This window comes from Molossus molossus, unplaced genomic scaffold (genome assembly GCF_014108415.1).
Source record: "Molossus molossus isolate mMolMol1 unplaced genomic scaffold, mMolMol1.p scaffold_m16_p_15, whole genome shotgun sequence".
Classification (NCBI taxonomy): Eukaryota; Metazoa; Chordata; class Mammalia; order Chiroptera; family Molossidae; genus Molossus; species Molossus molossus.
In genome coordinates this window covers 81,029,980-81,048,747 of record NW_023425350.1, presented here as the reverse complement: position 1 = coordinate 81,048,747, position 18,768 = coordinate 81,029,980, and the positions used below count along the sequence as shown (strand labels likewise).

Below are 18,768 nucleotides of genomic sequence, written 5' to 3'. Positions count from 1 at the left end.
TAGAGGGGCCACCTGCAACACAAAAGGGGTGTGTGGGTGAGTGTGTATGTGAGGTTTTCTAGAGCTACCAGCTGGTCCCAGCTGGCCACCCCTATCCTACACACACCCCTTTGGGGCACTTAGCCCCTCTGCCAACTGAGCACTTCACTGGGGGGCTTGTCCGCTTACAGCCTCAATTTGCCACTGCTAAGTATTGGTGCTGCTGCCACTGCAGAAGGAGGAGGTGGAAAGACACTGAGGGCTGTACTCGATTCAGATCATCCCCACACTGCATCTTCTCCAGGAATCTCTCTACATATATATATTTTATTAAAATGATGTTCTATTTCAGGCTGCTGCAGGGAGGAACTGGCAATGATTCAGAGCCAAGTTCAAACAGGGAGTTCTGAGGGGTAACAGGTGTCCTGTCAGTGACAGTGGACAAGCCAAGAATGATGGTTCTCTGTGGGGGAGTCCAACAGTGGTACTCCCGGTGTGTGTGGCCCATACATTGGGAGTTTATGAATTGTTTCCAATGCTCAATATACACTTCTGATAAGCCATGTGCAGCATTTTAAAATTTTGCATGTTATTTGTTCTTTATATATTGAAATTATGTATTAAATCTAAAAATATGAGCTTTATATTATTTTTTTATGTCATTTCATAGTAATTATTATTTACCAAGAAATTATTATCTTGGAATGTCATATCTTACAGAAAAGCATTTTGTTTTATTAATTGCATTAGAATCAGATCTATAACCATGTCATTTAAAATTTTGTCAGTTATAGACAGTCATTGTTTTACTCTAATGCATTTGCAAATATGTTACATATGTAGAAAGATCAATGAGAAAAACCTGAATTACTCTAAATTACAGGTTTCTAAGCAGATCATATCTTTGAACTAGATAAAGAGTGATAGAACTCTAAGGAATAACTGAATTCATAGAAATACTGGCAAATATTCAGGATAAATAAAAAGCTTTGTTGTGGGACTTAATGAACTAAGGATAATTATTATTCTTATGACTTTGTGTATATAGGAGGCAACCGATGGATGTTTCTCTCTCATGTTGATGTTTCTCTCTCTCCCTCTACCTTCCTCTCTCTCTAAAATTAAATTTAAAAAAGATAAATAAATAATTGCTGAAGGTGTATAACTTTTTCATTATCAATCACATTCTCTTTTGAAATTTAGAAGAAATGCTATTGCAAAAGGAAAGCGAGGGATGTGTATATATTTAAAAGACGTTAAAATAAAATAGTTTGTCCTAATAAGCTGGTTATTTCTGAATATATAAAAGAATAAGCAAAAAGGGAACTTGTAGAAAGATAGTGGAAAATAAATATTAAAAAGGGAATTTTATATATAAACACCAGAACCTAATTATAGAAATATGCTTACCCCCGAACCCAACAAAGACTACTAGCTATGCTAATTCAGACAGAACTTGAAATGGCTATAAATAACATGGTCTCTATAACTGCTGCTGAGACACAGAAAATGTACTTATGAAATTTAGATGGAATTTTAGATGGTAATTGTAATTTACAGCATTGTGTTTTTACAGCCTTAGCCCTGATTAAAACTTAAGGTTATAGCTTCCAATTGCACAAATAGTGGGAATTAGATTAATAACGGCACCTGAGTGCTTCCAATGGGACATAATAAATAGGAATCCATCTCCAGGTCAAATTATGAAAACTGAAAATGTATAGTGTGCATCTAGTATAACATGTTATTCAAGATGTTATACTATACTAGAGTGTACTATAGTTATACTATAATGTTATACTAGATGCAAAATATAGAAAAGTAAGACAGGCAACAAAACTTGGGTCACGATAGCTTATAAGTTAGAAATGATCCAGAGTGTTTTTCTTAATGCAGGTCCATAAGACCTACTGCCTTCCATTTTCTTACTTTTCACTTTTGAGAACAATTTGGTCATGATTTCCATCCAAGATTATGGTCTTGCCCCATCGCTAGTGGTCCACTGTTCAGCAAGACAAACGCTGACACTGAGACTTTCCAGGAATGAGCCTTCTTAGCACCGTGGGACCCATTATCTAACCAAAAGTTGATCATCAATGCTTCTTTTGGATTGATTTATGACCAAAAGGGGGACTTCTGGACAAAAAGGGGCCACATACTAAACCTGACAAGCTCAGGGGAGACCTGCATGGTGGTCTTACGAACTCAGAGATGAAAAGTAACCACATAGGATGGTCTGAAATTAAAATTTTTTTTTATTCTCACCCAAGAACATTTTTCCATTTTTTGTTCAGACAGAGTGGGAAGGAGAGAGAGGAAGACAGAGAGAGAGAGAGAGAGAGAGAGAGAGAGAGAGAGAGAGAAACATTGACGTGAAAGGATGGCTGTCACCCACACAACCAACCAGGGCTGGGGACAAATTGCAACCAAGGTACATGCCCTTAGCGGGAACTGAACGCGAGTCTCTCTGGACCGCAGGCTGACGCTCTAACTGCTGAGCCAAACTGGCCAGGGCTGAAATTAAAGTTTTTTAACTAAAACAGTTCATGGCAAGTAGTCATGTCCTAGGCTCTCTGTTCTCTTTTTCATCTAGGATAACATAACTGATAACATGCCTTTGGGATAACAAAGTAATTTCCCTTTTTCTGGACGCCTTAAAGTAAGGGCACAGCACCAAAGACCACAAATCCCCTCTTTGTTATTGTTGTTGAATGTTAACCAGGCTGTACCCACCCATGTAAAAGAAGGATGTGTCTATCATTTTACTTTTTATCCAATCCTAGAGGTACCCCCCTCACCTTTGCTTTCTTCCACCTCCCTAATCTATCACTAGTTGATTGAATGTAACCCACTTATGTCTTCTTTTTATTGTAGTGGTCTAAAGGTTGTCATTTTCTGGAGCATTTTCTCAATCCATTGAAGTTTTGCTTAATGGCAATTGTCATCAGTTTGGCTCAAATAAACTTATAAAAATATTCTACAGGTTTGCGAGGTGTGTCTCAGTTAACTGAGTGTTTTAGTAGGATCCCCAGCCAGCGCACACAGGGGCTTGTGGGCTGCATGCCTGGTGGGGGGCATGCAGGGGTCAGCCCGTCAGTGTTTTTCTCTCTTTAACATCAATAAAAACATATTTAAAAAAATTCTCTACAGGCTTAAATATTTCATTGACAACATTTATTGTGACTGGCAGGGATTGCTCCGGAAGAGTGCCCACTGCCGCAGACCTCCCCTCCTGACGGTGGCCAGGACACTGGACTACGCATGTCCCGCCCCACTTCCGGTCCCTTGACCCACCCACCCCACGTTTCCGGATCTTCCCACTCCTCGCTTTGGCGGTGCTGCTCTCAGTTCCGCGGCCTGGCTTCAACAGCGTATTTTGTTTGCGACGTTGTCGTGTAACCACGCGCTTTACGGGTACGGAGCGAGCCGGCGCCAAGGCCACACCCTCCGGGAAGCCTCGCGGAGAGCGAGGTGGATGCGCGGCGGGGCCAGCCCAGCGGCGGCCGGATTTCTCCGCCGCGGAGCCAAGAGGGCCTCCGGAAGCTGCGGTGTCGGCGTCTAGGGACGGCCCGGGAGGCGGCAGCGGCAGCGGCAGAGGCGCAGCGGGCGGCCTCGGGCCGGGGAGCGGAGGTCCGGGGGGCCCCGCGGGCAGGATGAGCCTCACCCCGAAGGAGCTCTCGAGCCTGCTGAGCATCATCTCGGAGGAGGCGGGCGGCGGCAGCACCTTCGAGGGCCTGTCCACCGCCTTCCACCACTACTTCAGCAAGGCCGACCACTTCCGCCTGGGCTCGGTGCTGGTCATGCTGCTGCAGCAGCCGGACCTGCTGCCCAGCGCGGCGCAGCGCCTCACGGCGCTCTACCTGCTGTGGGAGATGTACCGCACCGAGCCGCTGGCCGCCAACCCCTTCGCCGCCAGCTTCGCGCACCTGCTCAACCCCGCGCCGCCCGCCCGCGGCGGCCAGGAGCCCGACCGGCCGCCGCTCTCAGGTACGCCCAGCCCGGGACCTCTGGGGTGGAGCCGCCTCCCAGCGCGCGGCCCGGAGGGGGTGTGGTGACCAGGCCGCGGCCGAAGAGACTCCTGCCGTGGGGCCGCCGTCCGGTCAGGCCGCGCAGTGCGCAGCTCGGCTGTGTGGTCCCCGAAGTGCGGGCGGAGGGCCGCGGCCTTGCATCTCCTGGCGGTGCCTCTGCCCTGCTTTCCCTCAGACGGGCCAACGGGCGGTAGTCAGAACCCGAAGAAGTTGTTGGGCGGAAGCACGCTCAGTAGCGTTTGAAAACTTTGCAGCCACTTGGTGGGCTGTCCGGTGCCCTTGGCCAGTGCGGTGGGCGCAGAGGACAGACGGGAGCCCAGGTCACGCCCGCGTCGGCAGACCACGGCCACGGCCGCTGGGCACGTGTAAAATGTTCAGTAGCGTTTCAGGTGCGTGAGCAGCACTGGGATCAGATCAGTGGGTCCGTGTGAAGCCGCCTCTGGTTTTGAACTCGAGAAGCTTTATGGGACCCGCAGCCAGCAGAGGAGCGGGGATGGCGAGGGTCCCTGGAGCCCTGGACGAGAACAGGGTAGTGGGCAGCGAGGTAGAGGTGGGAAGCAGCTTCATCTCCCAGCACCTCCCTCATGGGAAAAGGCAAATCATTCCGTAGGTGGGGGCCCCTTATACAGGGAGTCAAAAGGTCGAGGCAAGTGAATTGAGGTAACAGCAGGGAGTGTTTGATGGCACAGCAGGGCTGGTCCGTTTTCAGCCAGCCTGTGGCCCTGCCTGGAAACCCTCTGGATCTAGATCTTCTGGTTTGTTTCCTGCACTGCCCACAGAGAGGGGAACCTTTGTGGTGGAGGAGATGCCCTTAGGGTGCAGGTACTGAACCTGGCTTTCAGGGAGTTTGAGAATGCCCAGAAAGTGAATGCAACGTGTGCGAGGGTTCACATCCCACCACCCTAGGGTGCCCTTAGCAGAGGATGATGACGATGGGATTTAGGTCACCAGGCCCTTTGAATTCTTCAGACAGGTTAGACAAAGGAACCATGATTATGTGTTCTAATTCTCAAATGTGATGAGTCTAAACCTAAATCTAGACTGCAGACCGATGCACTGTATACACAAATTTTCTAGGGAAGGAAGCCATGGATTGGTTATTTTATCTCTGGCTCAGTGTTTTAATCTGTAAAAACACAGATAATTCTTAGCTGGTAGAGTTATTATGAGGTAAAGTATCTATAGTAAGTGTTACACATTATTACTTATTATTAAATTGGGTAGGGATGGTGCTTAAATGCACACAGGGAATATGGGTGCCTAGGGTGAGCATCTCATGGGCATTTAAAAGTTTTTCAGATGATTCTGATGCAGAGCAGGGTAAAGAGTGTACCTCACAGTAAATAAGAAGGCTTCCCTGCACTCAAGAAGCTTGTAGGCTGTTTGGGGAGATGATGTAAACACAGTCATCGCACAGCGTGGTAAGGCCTGTACTGGAGGTCAGTTACGGAATGCTCCGGAGCACAGGGAAGCTACCCGTGGGCAACCGGAGATTCTCAAAGGGAGTGATGTTTTTGCTGGATATTGATTAGAGATGGTGGTGAGGATGAAAAGGTGTGGCCCTGCCAGGTTATTCTTAAAGAACTTGGTGTATTGAATGTTTTGAAATGTGGAATCAGGAAATATGAGAGATTTTTTTTCTTTTTTTGCTGCTAGAGTGTAGGATACATGGATTGGAGGGGAAATCAATCTCTTAGGAAAGTGGGTCAGGGTCAGATTATGAAGGGTTTTATAATAGCACAGAAGTTTGGGTTTAATTCTGTGTAAACAGGTTAAGTAATGTAAGCAGATTTGTTCCTAGAAATGGAACCAAATGGTAAGTGGGATTGTGGTGGGTGTGGCAGGAGTCAAAACTGGGTGCTTGGGAAACCAGGCAGGCAAGAGGAGGGGAGAGGGAGTGGCGTGTGGGAACAGGCTGCTTTGGTGGGTGGATGAGGCGTGGTGAGCAGTTGGATTTGGGACAAAAGGGAAGCAGCATTCAGCACTGGAGATTTTCAGTGGCACTGTATTGTGAAGCAGGAGTGGGAAGTATATTTACATCGCCAGTGGATGTTGCCTTGTCTGTTCAACCTCTATACTGTTGCTGGTAGCAGCAGAGAAGAAAAGCATTTTTGAATATTGTATTTAAAAAAATTTTTTTAATCCTCCTGAGGATTTTTTTTTTTTTTCATTTATCTTCAGGTAGAGAGAGAGAGAGAGAGAGAGAGAGAAAGAAACAGAAACATTGATGTGAGAGAGACACATCCAGTGGCTGCCACTCACATGACCCAACCAAGGCCGGGGACAAACTGCAACCGAGGTACGTGGCCTTAGCGGGAACCAAACCCGGGCCTCTCTGGTCCGCGGGCCCATGCTCTAACCGCTGAGTCAAACTGGCCAGGGCAAATGTTGAAGCTTTTAATTTGTTTTTGCTTGTATACATAAGTTTTAGACTTTGCAGGAATTGGGGCATGTTAAAAACAAAATTCTTAATAATTATAAAAATCTTAAGTTTTGTTGATATTGCCACAAATCATAGAATTTCAAATGACAATTACATTTTCATAAATGTATATATTGGGGTAACTGAAACTTAAAATAATTTTGTCTTTAAAAACACATTAAGTTGAGATGGCAAGTAGAAAATGCTAATTTTACCAGATTTGTGTTACTTTTAAAAAATAACCACTGGAGAAATTGTTATACATCTTTGTTTACAGGATTTTTACCTCCTATAACTCCACCAGAAAAGTTTTTTCTTTCCCAGCTAATGCTGGCACCCCCAAGGGAACTCTTCAAAAAGACACCTCGACAGATTGCATTGATGGATGTCGGAAACATGGGCCAGTCTGTGGACATTAGTGGGCTTCAGTTAGCCTTGGCTGGTAAGGAGGAATTGGTGGTTTGGGCATTCTTGTGAGGCAGTATTAGGCCTTTTTTCTTAAGGTACTCCACTTAAAATGAAGGGCTGTAGCTGTGCTAAAAGGTTAGTATTTTCCATGAAAAACAGCTCCAATACTAGATCCTTGCTAATATGGCATATAAGTTTATTTTGAGTTTTTACTTGAATGGATGGCTTTTCCAATTTAGGAAGAATACTGGATAAAATGTAGTCTGTTTTTTAAAAAAAATAGACATGTTCCTCATGTCAGTTTTGCTCAAATTGAGATCACACATTCAATGCAAAACTATGTGTTTTGCAGAAGTAGAAAAACCCATCACAAAATTCATATGGAATCTCTAGGGACACTGAATAGCCAAAACAGTGTTCTCTTGGCACCGTTGTTGAAAATCATTTGACCATATATGGGACGGTTTGTTTCTGGCATCTGCGTTCTGTATCATATCTGTCTTTATTCCAATACCACTCTTTTGGTTTTGGTAGCTTTGTGATAAATTTTGAGATTAGGAAGTGTGAACCTCCACTTTGTTCTTCTGTTTCAAGATTGTTTTGGCACCTAGTGTTACACATATAAGCAAATGAATTGGGTGCTCTTGAAACAAAAGGGTGTTGTGATAGAAAATAGGGGATTCTTGAACTGGGTAATCAGAGCATCTCTGAGGAGTGAAGGAGAAGATGCACCTTTTGCTTGCCTGCTCTAAGCAAAAATACAGATGCTTGGGTCTTATCGCTTGAGAATGATTCATTAGGGAAATTGTAGTATATAGCCAGATTTGTAAACCCTTGACCTTTTGATTAAATGAGCCATCGTATTGATTTTGACTGTGCCCCATCCTTAGACGAAATGCACCTGTGACATTTGGCTGCTTATGTAAGGTGACATCTTTCAGTAAACTACTTTTTCCTTGCAGCATTCTGAACCTCACTTTTTAACTACTGGGAATTAGCAATATAACAGTGGTTATTTTTGAAACCCAGAGAAATCTTTTTAAAACTTTTAAGATCGAAGGTACACAGATGTACTTATTAGCTACCAGTGACAGAGATAAAATTATTATTTCCATAACCGAAGATAGTATGAAGACAGTACAGAGGTGATAAATAATTTCAGTCACCTTACCTTCAGAAGTGATACATATCTTGAGGATTCTAGCTTTGTATTCAGTAACGTGAGAATCGAATCTGACCCCTCAACTTGAGCCAGCCTGTGAGAAAGTTTAAAACTATGTCAGGCTGAGAAGAGAATAATGACTGGATTTAGGATTGAAAATAATGACTAGACTTAGGATTGAGAAGCCCTATCCAAATTGAAGATGTCAAGTCATTCATTTCACAAGTGCAAAAAAAATGACAAGTCCACCTATGTTCTCTGGAACGAGCTGCACAGATCATCTTTGCAGAGGTCTAAAAATCAGATCTTACAGTAGGTTTCATGACCCACCACTATGTGGTAGTGTGTGTGTGTTTATCACATTTTCTTTATCCACTCATCCATTGTTTCTGTATCTTGGCTGTTGTAAATAATGCTGCAGTGAACATAGGGGTGTATGTACTTTTTTAAATCAGTGTTTTGGTTTTCTTTGGATAAATACCCAGAATTAGAATTGCTGGATTTTATGGTAGTTCTATTTTTAATTTTTTGAGGAACCTCCATACTGTTTTCTGTAGTAGCTGCACCAATTTACATTCCCACTAACAGTCCCACTATATTCCCACTAAAAAGGGAACTAATGAAAGTTTCCTTTTTTCTATATCCTTGCCAGCATTTATCATCTTGTCTTTTTAAAAATTATTGTTATTGATATATATATATATATATTTTTAGAGAGAGAGATCAATTTGTTGTTCCACTTATTTATGCATTCATTGGTTGCTTCTTATTTGTGCCCTAACCAGGGATCAAGCCTGCACCTTGGCATATTGGGGTGATGCTCTAACCAGCTGAGCTACCCGACCAGGCTTCATCATTTTGATAATCAGCCATTCTGATAATAGGTGTGAGGTGATATCTCATTGTGGTTTTGATTTGTATTATCTTGATGATTAATGATGTTGAGCATCTTTTCACGGCCATCTGTATGTTCTCTTTGGGAAAATGTATATTCAGACCTTCTGCCCATTTTTTAATTGGGTTGTTCTTTGATACTGAGTTGTGAGCGTATATTCCGTAGAGTGGAATACCAGGAGTTTCATCTGCTCTACTGTGTGGACATAATGCTGCTGCGAACGGTTGGTATACTCCAGTGCACACGCAGAGTTTCTTCTCGTTGGGAAGATAAGCACGTGTGAAAGTTTATCAAGTGATGGAAAATTATTTTCCAAAGTTGCTGTGACAATTTTCATTCCCATTAGCAGTGTGCAAGTCACCTGACAACCTCCTCTGCATTCGATAATATTAGGCTTTTAATTTTTGTCAATCTTGTGGGTGTGTAATAATACCTTGTGTTTTAACTGATTTCTCCCTGGTTCCTAATGGGATTGAACATTATTTTCAGAAGTTTATTGGCCATTCAGGCTTTATGGTGTTTTTTTTTTTTTATTTCTAATCCTCACCCGAGGATATGTTTTTATTTTATTATTTATTTTATTGTTGAAAGTATTACCCTCATTGGCCCCCTCCTCCCCGCTCCCACTCCCTTCCTGCTTTCTCCAACCATTTTTATTGATTTGAGAGAGAGAGAGAAACATCGATATGCAAGAAAAACATTGATTGGTTGCTTCCTGGATGTGCTCTGACCAGGGAATTGAGCCCAAATCCTAGGTATGTGCTCTGATTGGGAATTGCACCCATGACCTTTTGGTGTATAGGACAACACTCCAACTGACTGAGTCACACCCGCTAGGGCCAGCTTTTTATTTTTAAAAAATAAAATGCTTGTTGAAGTCATTAGACTATTTTTATTTTTCCTTTTTTTAAAAATTGATTTGTAGGAGTTTTGAAAAAATATATACATATTCTGAATCTGGTCCTTTGCTATGTGTTGCAGATAGCTTTCCCCAGTTAGTAGCTTGTCTTTTTACTCTCCTTGTGGTGCCCTCAATTTTAAAATATCTCCTATTTTAATCTTTCAGAACGCCAGTCTGAATTGCCAACCCAAAGTAAGGCTAGCTTTCCTAGTATTCTCAGTGACCCAGACCCGGATTCTTCTAATTCTGGATTTGACAGCTCAGTTGCCTCTCAGATCACGGAAGCTTTAGTCAGTGGACCAAAGCCACCTATTGAAAGTAGGTATATATTTTATATCTTGGTTTTATCTTATCAGCATTCGAGACGGTTTTCTGAAACATTATTTTTGTTGCCACTTAAAACTAGAATTTAATGAGAAACTTCTTAGTATAGTGTCTAGAACATAGTGGAGACAGTTGGTAAAAGTTATCTTTAATAAAATTACATACCAAATTTTTTATTACATATCCACTATTAGTGTATCTAAAGATATAAATTCTCTGGTTTTACTGAAATGAGTCTGTTTTTGTAGCTTATTACCTGTTTTATACCTTTTATTAATTTTATCACTATCATTACTTTCTCCATTGTAAAGTTTTACTGGTCTTACGGCTCTTAATTTAATTCAAATAAAACATCTATAGAACTTGAAATATAGCTGCATCTTTTGGTTCTGTAGGTTTCTATGTGGTTTAAATAAAGGGGTAAGAATATGTTCCCCAGATTGTAATGTCCCCATGAGTTTAAAATTTACACTGACTTTCTATGCCATTTATAGTAAATCTTTGGCATAAATGGGTTTAATATTGAAGTCTCAGCTGGTCCCATATGTGCCTGAAGGTCCACGTATAACTGGTTATCTGACAGTCGCGCAGGCACAGCTTTGCCTGCATAGGTCACCAGAAAGGCAGGCAGTGGAAGCAAATCTGCCAGGGCTGTGTTAGGAAACACCAAGCATCCCTGCGTCACAGGACTTGATCATATAAGCATTGTGCGTCTCATGAAGTGCTAAAAATTCTGATTCTTTTTGTAAATGGTCTTAAAAGAGATTCAGGTGCTAGCTCTGGTGATGTAAGTGAAGAGATAGTATAAAGATAGGTGTTAATTCTTAGCCAGAAAACAGACATAAACTAGAGTATGATCTCAAATTTGGCAGAGGCTAGGATCCATGATAGGAATAAGCCATCTTAGGCCCTGTGTGGAAGCCAGACATTTGAAATTTGTTTAGCAGAAGTCAGCCAGTGTTATTGTAGTGGGCTTCTAACTTAGAAGATCAGTTTTGTTTTATGAGATAGTTGAAGTATTGAGTCACTTCATTTTCCTGTTGTACTTTTATTGTTTTATGAAAATTGGTATGGTATTTGTGAATTTATGGAAATCTTCAGATTCCTTTGAAAATGTCAAGTCAGCCACACATTTTTCCCTCTGACATTTCATCTCCATGTAATTTGCCACTTCAGGGTTGTAAGATGTAGAGGTGGAACTACTATAAATCATAGTGGTCTCTGAATAAAAGAGTAACTAAGAATAGAATGAGTGAGATCAAATAGTATTTCATTTTTCCCTTCAAACGATTTTTACCAATAGAGTAGTTTGTATCTTTTTGCCATGGAGGGTAATCATGCTTGAGTGGCAAGTTGTTGGGTCATGGTAATGCCTTCCTCTCCTCCAAAAATACGTAGATTTGGTCTCTGGCATAATAATGTTATATGTGTTTTATTTTCTTTCTTGCATTATGAATAAAATCCTGACTTTCTACATCACTTCTGCTTCTGGCTTTGAAGTCTCAGTTTTATCATGTTATCCTTATTAAAAGGGTGTTTGTGTACTTCATTAAGTAAAACATGTGAGATGTATACAGATGTGCACAGGTGTTAAGAAACAACCTCATGTCACTTTCACTGACAGGCCACTTTCGGCCCGAGTTCATTCGCCCACCACCTCCACTGCACGTGTGTGAGGACGAGCTGGCCTGGCTGAACCCAGCAGAGCCTGACCACTCGGTTCAGTGGGATAAGTCGATGTGTGTGAAGAACAGCACGGGTGTGGAGATCAAGCGGATAATGGCCAAAGCTTTCAAAAGCCCCTTATCTTCTCCTCAGCAAACACAGGTAAACCTTTTCTTTAATCCATCACGTGTTTATTTTTGTTTTTCATAATATGATAAATGACCAATAAAATGATATTGTTAACATGAGCCAGCAGTAGGGAATTTTTTGGATCTTAGAAGCTCTGTTCTGCCCCGTCCACTGTGGTGGGGCTAGAAGTCTGATGACTAAAAATGTATACCAACATTTGTTTGGGATCAGTTTGCCTCTGGGAGAGGAGGGATAGGATGGGTCTCAGTGAAACCAAGTGGGTCCTGGTTTGCTGTTTTTCAGAATTGAAGAATGAGTTCATGACAAAGGGGCATATGAAAGAAAGTTTAAAGATAGACAGACTTCCGCCCTGGCCGGTTTTGCTCAGCGGTTAGAGCGTCGGCCTGCGGTCCGGAGAGACCCAGGATCGGTTCCCGCTAAGGGCACGTACTTCGGTTGCAGTTTGTTCCCGGCCCTGGTTGGTTGTGCGGGTGGCAGCTACTCGATGTGTCCCTTTCACGTCGATGTTTCTCTCTCTCTCTCTCCCTCCCACTCTTATCTGTACAAAAATTGGAAAAATGTCCTCGGGTGAGGATAAAAAATAAATAAATAAATAAAGATAGACAGACTTCCCACAGTGGGAAGGGGACCCAAGTGGGTTACTGGTGAGGCTCTGTTGTCTAGGGGTAGGTATATGCCTTGCTAGCCTCTGGTCCTTTCAAGGAATTTTGCCTTAGCAACATCCATGCATTTTAAAGCTTGGTCCCCCCCGCCCCCCCCCCCCCCCCCCGTGGGTTTAGCCCTAGGTTGCCTAGCTCTAAATTCATATTACCCTTCTGGAAAAAGCATATGTGGGCATCTCTGATTAAAAAAAAAAAAAAAAAAGCTCGCTTTATCAGGTGAATTGGGCAGATTTGATTAGCAAAGACTTAATATTGTCCCATACATTCCCTTTTTGGAAATGGACAGATTCTGATTTAAAAACAGACATCGATTAGCTATTCCTGACATTTGTACAGAAGCTTTACTCCAGGGAGGAGTCAACTTAGTTGTGTGTGGTTAAGAACAAGTAAAGTAGCCCCAGGTATCTATAGGGGCCTTGGTGGCTTCCCTTTTTATGATAATTTCAACTTCTCCCAGACTGTTAGTGCCGAGGAGGGGAAATACCCTTGGAGTAACCCTATACCTTTGGTTTCTTTTCTAAATCAAGTTTTGGTTTCCTGTAATCCTTTTTAAGGTAACATAGTTTTCTGCAATAGAAACACAATCTAGTTTCACAGCAGAACTCACTCAGCAGTCCTGTGGCCTTGCTCCCAGGAACCAGTAGGTATATTCATTGGACTAGGTCAGAATCGCCAGCACTATATTCTTTAACAGTAAATAAAATTCATTTGCAAACCCATCAGGGTCCCAGAGAGAGGAACTAGACATAGCTGTTCCCTTTTACCTGAAACCAGCCTTTCTGGTTTTGTTGTTGTTGTTATGTAATTGTGTTCCTTCCATGAACTTCTAATTTGAAATCAAGATAAGCTTTTCATTTCTATAAATCAAGAGTGTTAATGGGGGCTGGGAATTCCTGGCCCAGGAGGCACAATTTCCCATTTTGATTTTAGTTTTATTTTGAGATCTGTAGAGTCCAAATAAACCTCCAGATCTATCTATTGTGCATTGGGTTCTGCCAGTGTGCTGAGCCCCAAGTCCTCGCAGACCTCCTCACGTGTCTCAGCCTCCCTTTCCCATACCTTACTGTCTAACCTGCCTCGATCTCCTCATTTGATTGGCACTTACCTCCTGCTGTGTACCAGCTAGACGTATGTAGATACGTTATGTTGAAGCTGGACAGTAACTCTCCCGAAGGGAAGTGGATTTATTAACATTTTATGGAGGAGATAAAAAGCTCAGGTAAGGGAAACTAGCCCCCATCACACAGCTGCTTAGTAGTGGATCTGAGATTCATAATAGCCCCCACTGCCCAACTAGAAGACTCCTTGGGGGAAAGGCAAGGGTGGTTTCTGGTTGGAGAGTTTTATTCAGATTGCATCCTTTTCCATTAGAACTTGTCAGGAGATGCTGACATTTCCAGTGCAGCTTACCACCAAAATATTTTCAAAGTCAAGCAAGTAGCTGTTTGGAGTTCACTTGACTTACTAGGTCATCCTGAAACACAATCCACTGTGGTACATACAAGTAGACAGGAGAACGAACATAGAACATTTTAAAGAATTATTTGGCAGAAAATAAGTTGCTTTTGAGGATACCTATTTGAGTTACTCACCCTACAAATGGATGAGTTGCAGGACAGACCTCCCCCTTACCATCCTGCTCCCTCCTGGATCTGGGTTGCACTATTGTTTCGGATATTCCTCAGTTCTCTATGGTCTGCGTTTTTTGGGAGAACTAGTTGGTAATTAAAATTAATTTTGGTTGTAACAGATGACAGAAAAATAAACCCACAATGGACTCAAGAACAGTATTACAATCCAGACAATAGTTCGTTCAACGAGACAATATTGAGTCTGGTTTAATGCCAAGGAGGAATCACTGGCATGTTTATAAACTGTCTTAAAGGTGTTTATAGTGCCCTGGCTGGGTGGCTCAGTTGGTTGGAGTGTTGTCCGTACACCAAAAAGGTTGCAGGTTTGATTACCAATCAGAGCAACACCTAAGCTGCTGGTTCAGTCTCCAGTCAGGGCACCCATGGATGTTCTCTCTCGCCCTTCCTCTCTCTGAAAGTCAATATAACATATCCTTGGGTGAGGATTAAAATAATAATGATAAAGTAAAGGTGTTTATATTTTAATACCTTTTTTTTAATCCTCACCCGAGGACATTTTGCATTTATCTTCAGATAGAGGGGGAGGGAGAGAGGGAGGAAGAGAGAGAGAAACATTGACTGGTTGCCACCCACACGACCCCAGCCGGGGCCAGGGACAAACTGCAACTGAGGTACGTGCCCTTAGCGGGAACCGAACCCGAGACTCGCTGGCCTGCGGGCAGGTGCTCTAACCACTGAGCAGGCTGGCCAGGGCTATATTTTAATATCTTTATAATTCAAGTATAAATTGAAAATTAAGTCATTATGATCATGAGAGTCAGGGAAGAAATTTATGAAGTTGGTTCAATGCAGGTAATTTTATAGCTTTTTTATAAAATACATATTTTTATATGCAGGAAAGAAAATGTCTATTTTGACTCAAGAACCTCTTTCTTTTTTTAAAAAATTTAATTGTATTTAGCTTCTTGGTGAGTTGGAAAAAGATCCCAAACTTGTCTATCATATTGGCCTCACTCCAGCCAAACTTCCTGACCTAGTGGAAAACAACCCTCTAGTCGCCATAGAAATGCTGCTGAAGTTAATGCAGTCAAGCCAGATCACCGAGTACTTTTCAGTCTTGGTCAATATGGATATGTCTTTACATTCCATGGAAGTTGTAAATCGGTAAGTTCCTACACTTGATCAAATGTTGTATAGATCCTGATTACATGGCCAGGAGGGAAAAACTAGTAACACGTTTTTTCCGATCTCGTTAGCCTGAGAAACCCCAATAAATAAATAAATAAGTAAATAAATAAATAATCTGAGCCCTAGTGCTCAGTGTATGTGAATTTAGCATCCACAAGAAGGAGCCCAGAGGGTACGATTTAAAATATTTAGCATTAATAGACACACAATTGCTGAAATTTCTTTCTTTCTATATAGCTGTATATTCTTTTCCTCTACACAAGTATAGATGTTACGTTATTTTTGGTTAGTGACTAATAACTATATCATGGGAAAGTGGGTTTTAAGAGCTGCAAGAATTGTAGGAATGTCACCCTAGAAGTCCTGGCACTGTCTTCCCGACCCGACTTCTCCTTCCTCTGTTGTCACCCACTGTCAGAAACGATAGTGCATTTCCTTCCTGACTTTTATTTTTTTTTATTTTTTATTTCATTTTATTTTATTTTTATTTTATTTTATTTTATGGTCTGCAGGATGGGGTGGGAAGGGAGGAGGTCATAGCTAGAAAAAAGCTCCTCAGATGTGCTCAACATTGCAGAGCCCTGAGCCCACACATAGATGCTGAGATCACACCCGGAAGCTGACACTGGCCTCCTTCCTGATATTTTTTACTGTTTCCCTAAAAACATGTTTTAGGTAAATTGTGGCTTTAATAAGCTTGGGGGGGTTAGCTTGGGAGCCTGCTATTTTATGAAGCTGTTTATATATAAGGTGGCCGACCATATGTCCAGGTTTGTCTGAGGCAGTCCCAACTTAGGCTTACTTTGGCCTCCTTTTATATGGTATCCTGTTGTGGGTGCTAAATCATATTTATATGCTCCTTTTGCTACATGGGGAAATCCATTCTAAGGGTCAGGCAACTGAAGTTCAATTATGGCACATTTTTTAATGTTTTTTTCTAAGTTGGGGATTATTATTTTTGAACCTACTTGAAGCTGTATTAAAGAATATGTCAAATTACTCAGCTGGTGAAAAAAGCCTAGCTATACCAGGTGATCCCAAGTATAAGAGAGTGGTTCTTTTTTGGGTGGGAAAGGAAGAGGTTTTCAACTTTATTTCCTCACTGGCAAAACTGGCCAGCTGCTTGTTTAGAACATGCTGCTTCACTCCTGTCTTCTTGTTGAAGCCCTTTCCCACGCTGCGGAGACTCCCTCTCCTTCTAGGGACCACATCCTGTCAAGCCCTTTGGGTCGGCCGAGTTCCTAGAGCTCACTTCTTCCCCTCACCACTTTCTTGTAGAAGTTATTGTCTGTCTGACATTTCGCATTTAGTCCAAGAATGACTGTGTCTTTGTAGTAGTAATTTCAAGGACAAGATCTGCTCTTTGTGGGTCCCCCCACCCCTGTAGTGCGTCACCCTTCCGTGTGAAACAACCTGTGTGACCACAGCAGCTCATGGCAGTATTTCCTTGGAACACCAGTTCCTCAGTGCCTGATGGCGTCAAGTTCTAGGCTCAGAGTGTAGTTTCTTCTGGATTTTCTTACTGGATATATAATATGCATGCCTTTCTATGAACATGGAATTTCCACCCTTTTTATTTTTCCTTAAAACATTCCATAGAATCCGCCCTGGGCGGTTTGGCTCAGTGATTAGCCTCAGCCCGCGGACCAATGAGTCCCGGGTTCGATTCTGGTCAAGAGCACGTACCTTGGTTGTGGTTCGTCCCCGGCCCTGGTTGGGTCATGCAGGAGGCAACCAGTCGATTATGGCTCTATCACATCAATGTTTCTCTGTCTCTCTCCCCCCCCTTCCACTCTATCTGATGATAAATAGAAAAATATCCTCGGATGAGGAATAAAAAACAAAAACATTCCATAGAATCCTTTGAAAAATACCAGCCTCCCCTCTTGAGCCTCTAACCTGGTCTGCCACCATATGTGCCTGTCAACACCCGCCTTTCCCACCTGTTCCTGAGCCGGCTTCGCTGATCCCTGCTTCCAGCCTTCACTCAGATCATCTGTTTCTCTACTCAGGTGTCAGTTTACGTCATTTGCCCTTTTAAGACTTTTCCCAATTCTTTTCACTTACATTATTGCTCTTCATTTTAGCATTTAGTTTTATATTGTACTTAGTTATTAAACTTACACCCCTTCACACACACTCGTTGCACAGTACTTGTATGTGGTCGGCTTTAGTAAAGGAACCGTCATTGCCAAGATGAGTAGTTTGGAATCACTGATTGTGATTCAGCCAGAACACAGGAGACATGGTGCTCAAAGACTGGGTTGCTTAACGAGAAATCACAATGCATAATGCTAAGTGTAGATGTGAAAATGGAAGTGTCACTTAATGAATGGGGGCTGCTCTTAGGTTTATTTGCATAAGTTTATATAAAACTAGGTAATTGGTCATGTATCAGAAATTTACACTGAATGACCAAAGGAAACAATATTTTATGGTTAACAATGTTTTTTTAATGTTAGCAAATAAAATGAATAGCCTTAACTTTTCTAATTTTATGAAACAGACTAACTACAGCTGTTGACCTACCTCCTGAATTTATTCACCTTTATATATCAAATTGCATCTCCACTTGTGAACAAATTAAGGATAAATATATGCAGGTAAGTAGTAGAAATTTGAGTAAATTTTATGAACTGCCGAGACAATGGGCACACTAAATACTTTTTTTCTTTCAGAATCGCTTGGTGCGTCTTGTGTGCGTCTTTCTCCAATCCTTGATCCGTAACAAGATCATCAATGTGCAGGACTTGTTTATAGAAGTGCAGGCATTCTGTATCGAGTTCAGTAGGATACGAGAAGCTGCTGGCCTTTTCCGGCTGTTGAAGACACTGGATACTGGGGAAACACCTTCTGACACCAAAATGTCAAAATAATACCTCATCACAACCACCCCATTTATTGTTCAGCTGTACTGTGATTTGACTTTTAAAACTGTTAAAAACCTGAGTGGATTATTTGTTGTAAAACACATAAACAACACTTTAACTATTTAAAGCAAAGTTTTACTTTCCTGGCTGACTTTCCTTTAGAAGAATTTTTGGTAAGAACTTAGAAAAATGTCTTGAGGTGTCTTAAACAGAAGGAATGGTTATCCAAAAAATGCTTATTGCAAAAAAGTAGATGAGGTCCTTAGCACAAGGTACCTGTTTTTGTTAAAACAAATGATAAGCTTCTGATTAAGTCAAGAATCCAGTTTTCCTAATGTTTCAATGTTAAATATATTTAATGAGTAAATGAAGACATTAAGAATTTGTTGTACTGCCCTTGAGGTGAAATCAGTTTAATGTTTTTGAATCAAGTGGCAAACAGAAGTTTGATCCTTGAACCCATTACACACGTAACTCTTAACTTCTCATTAAGCAGAATTGAACCTAGGACATACCCGCAAC

At 41.9% G+C, this 18,768-nt stretch overlaps 1 protein-coding gene across 1 annotated transcript in view; it reads left to right on the top strand.

The window, feature by feature from the left end:
• The window catches only part of CNOT11 (CCR4-NOT transcription complex subunit 11), a 63,586-nt gene extending 45,208 nt beyond the window's left edge, over positions 1 to 18,378 (top strand). Inside the window, exons 2-8 of the mRNA XM_036262461.1 lie at positions 3,328 to 3,966; positions 6,707 to 6,871; positions 9,961 to 10,113; positions 11,744 to 11,946; positions 15,150 to 15,352; positions 17,883 to 17,979; positions 18,055 to 18,378. Of these exons, the coding sequence (XP_036118354.1) occupies positions 3,328 to 3,966; positions 6,707 to 6,871; positions 9,961 to 10,113; positions 11,744 to 11,946; positions 15,150 to 15,352; positions 17,883 to 17,979; positions 18,055 to 18,252 (1,658 nt within the window). The 3' untranslated portion in view covers positions 18,253 to 18,378. The remainder of the gene's footprint in view (positions 1 to 3,327; positions 3,967 to 6,706; positions 6,872 to 9,960; positions 10,114 to 11,743; positions 11,947 to 15,149; positions 15,353 to 17,882; positions 17,980 to 18,054) is intronic.
• The last annotated feature ends 390 nt before the right edge of the window (positions 18,379 to 18,768 follow it).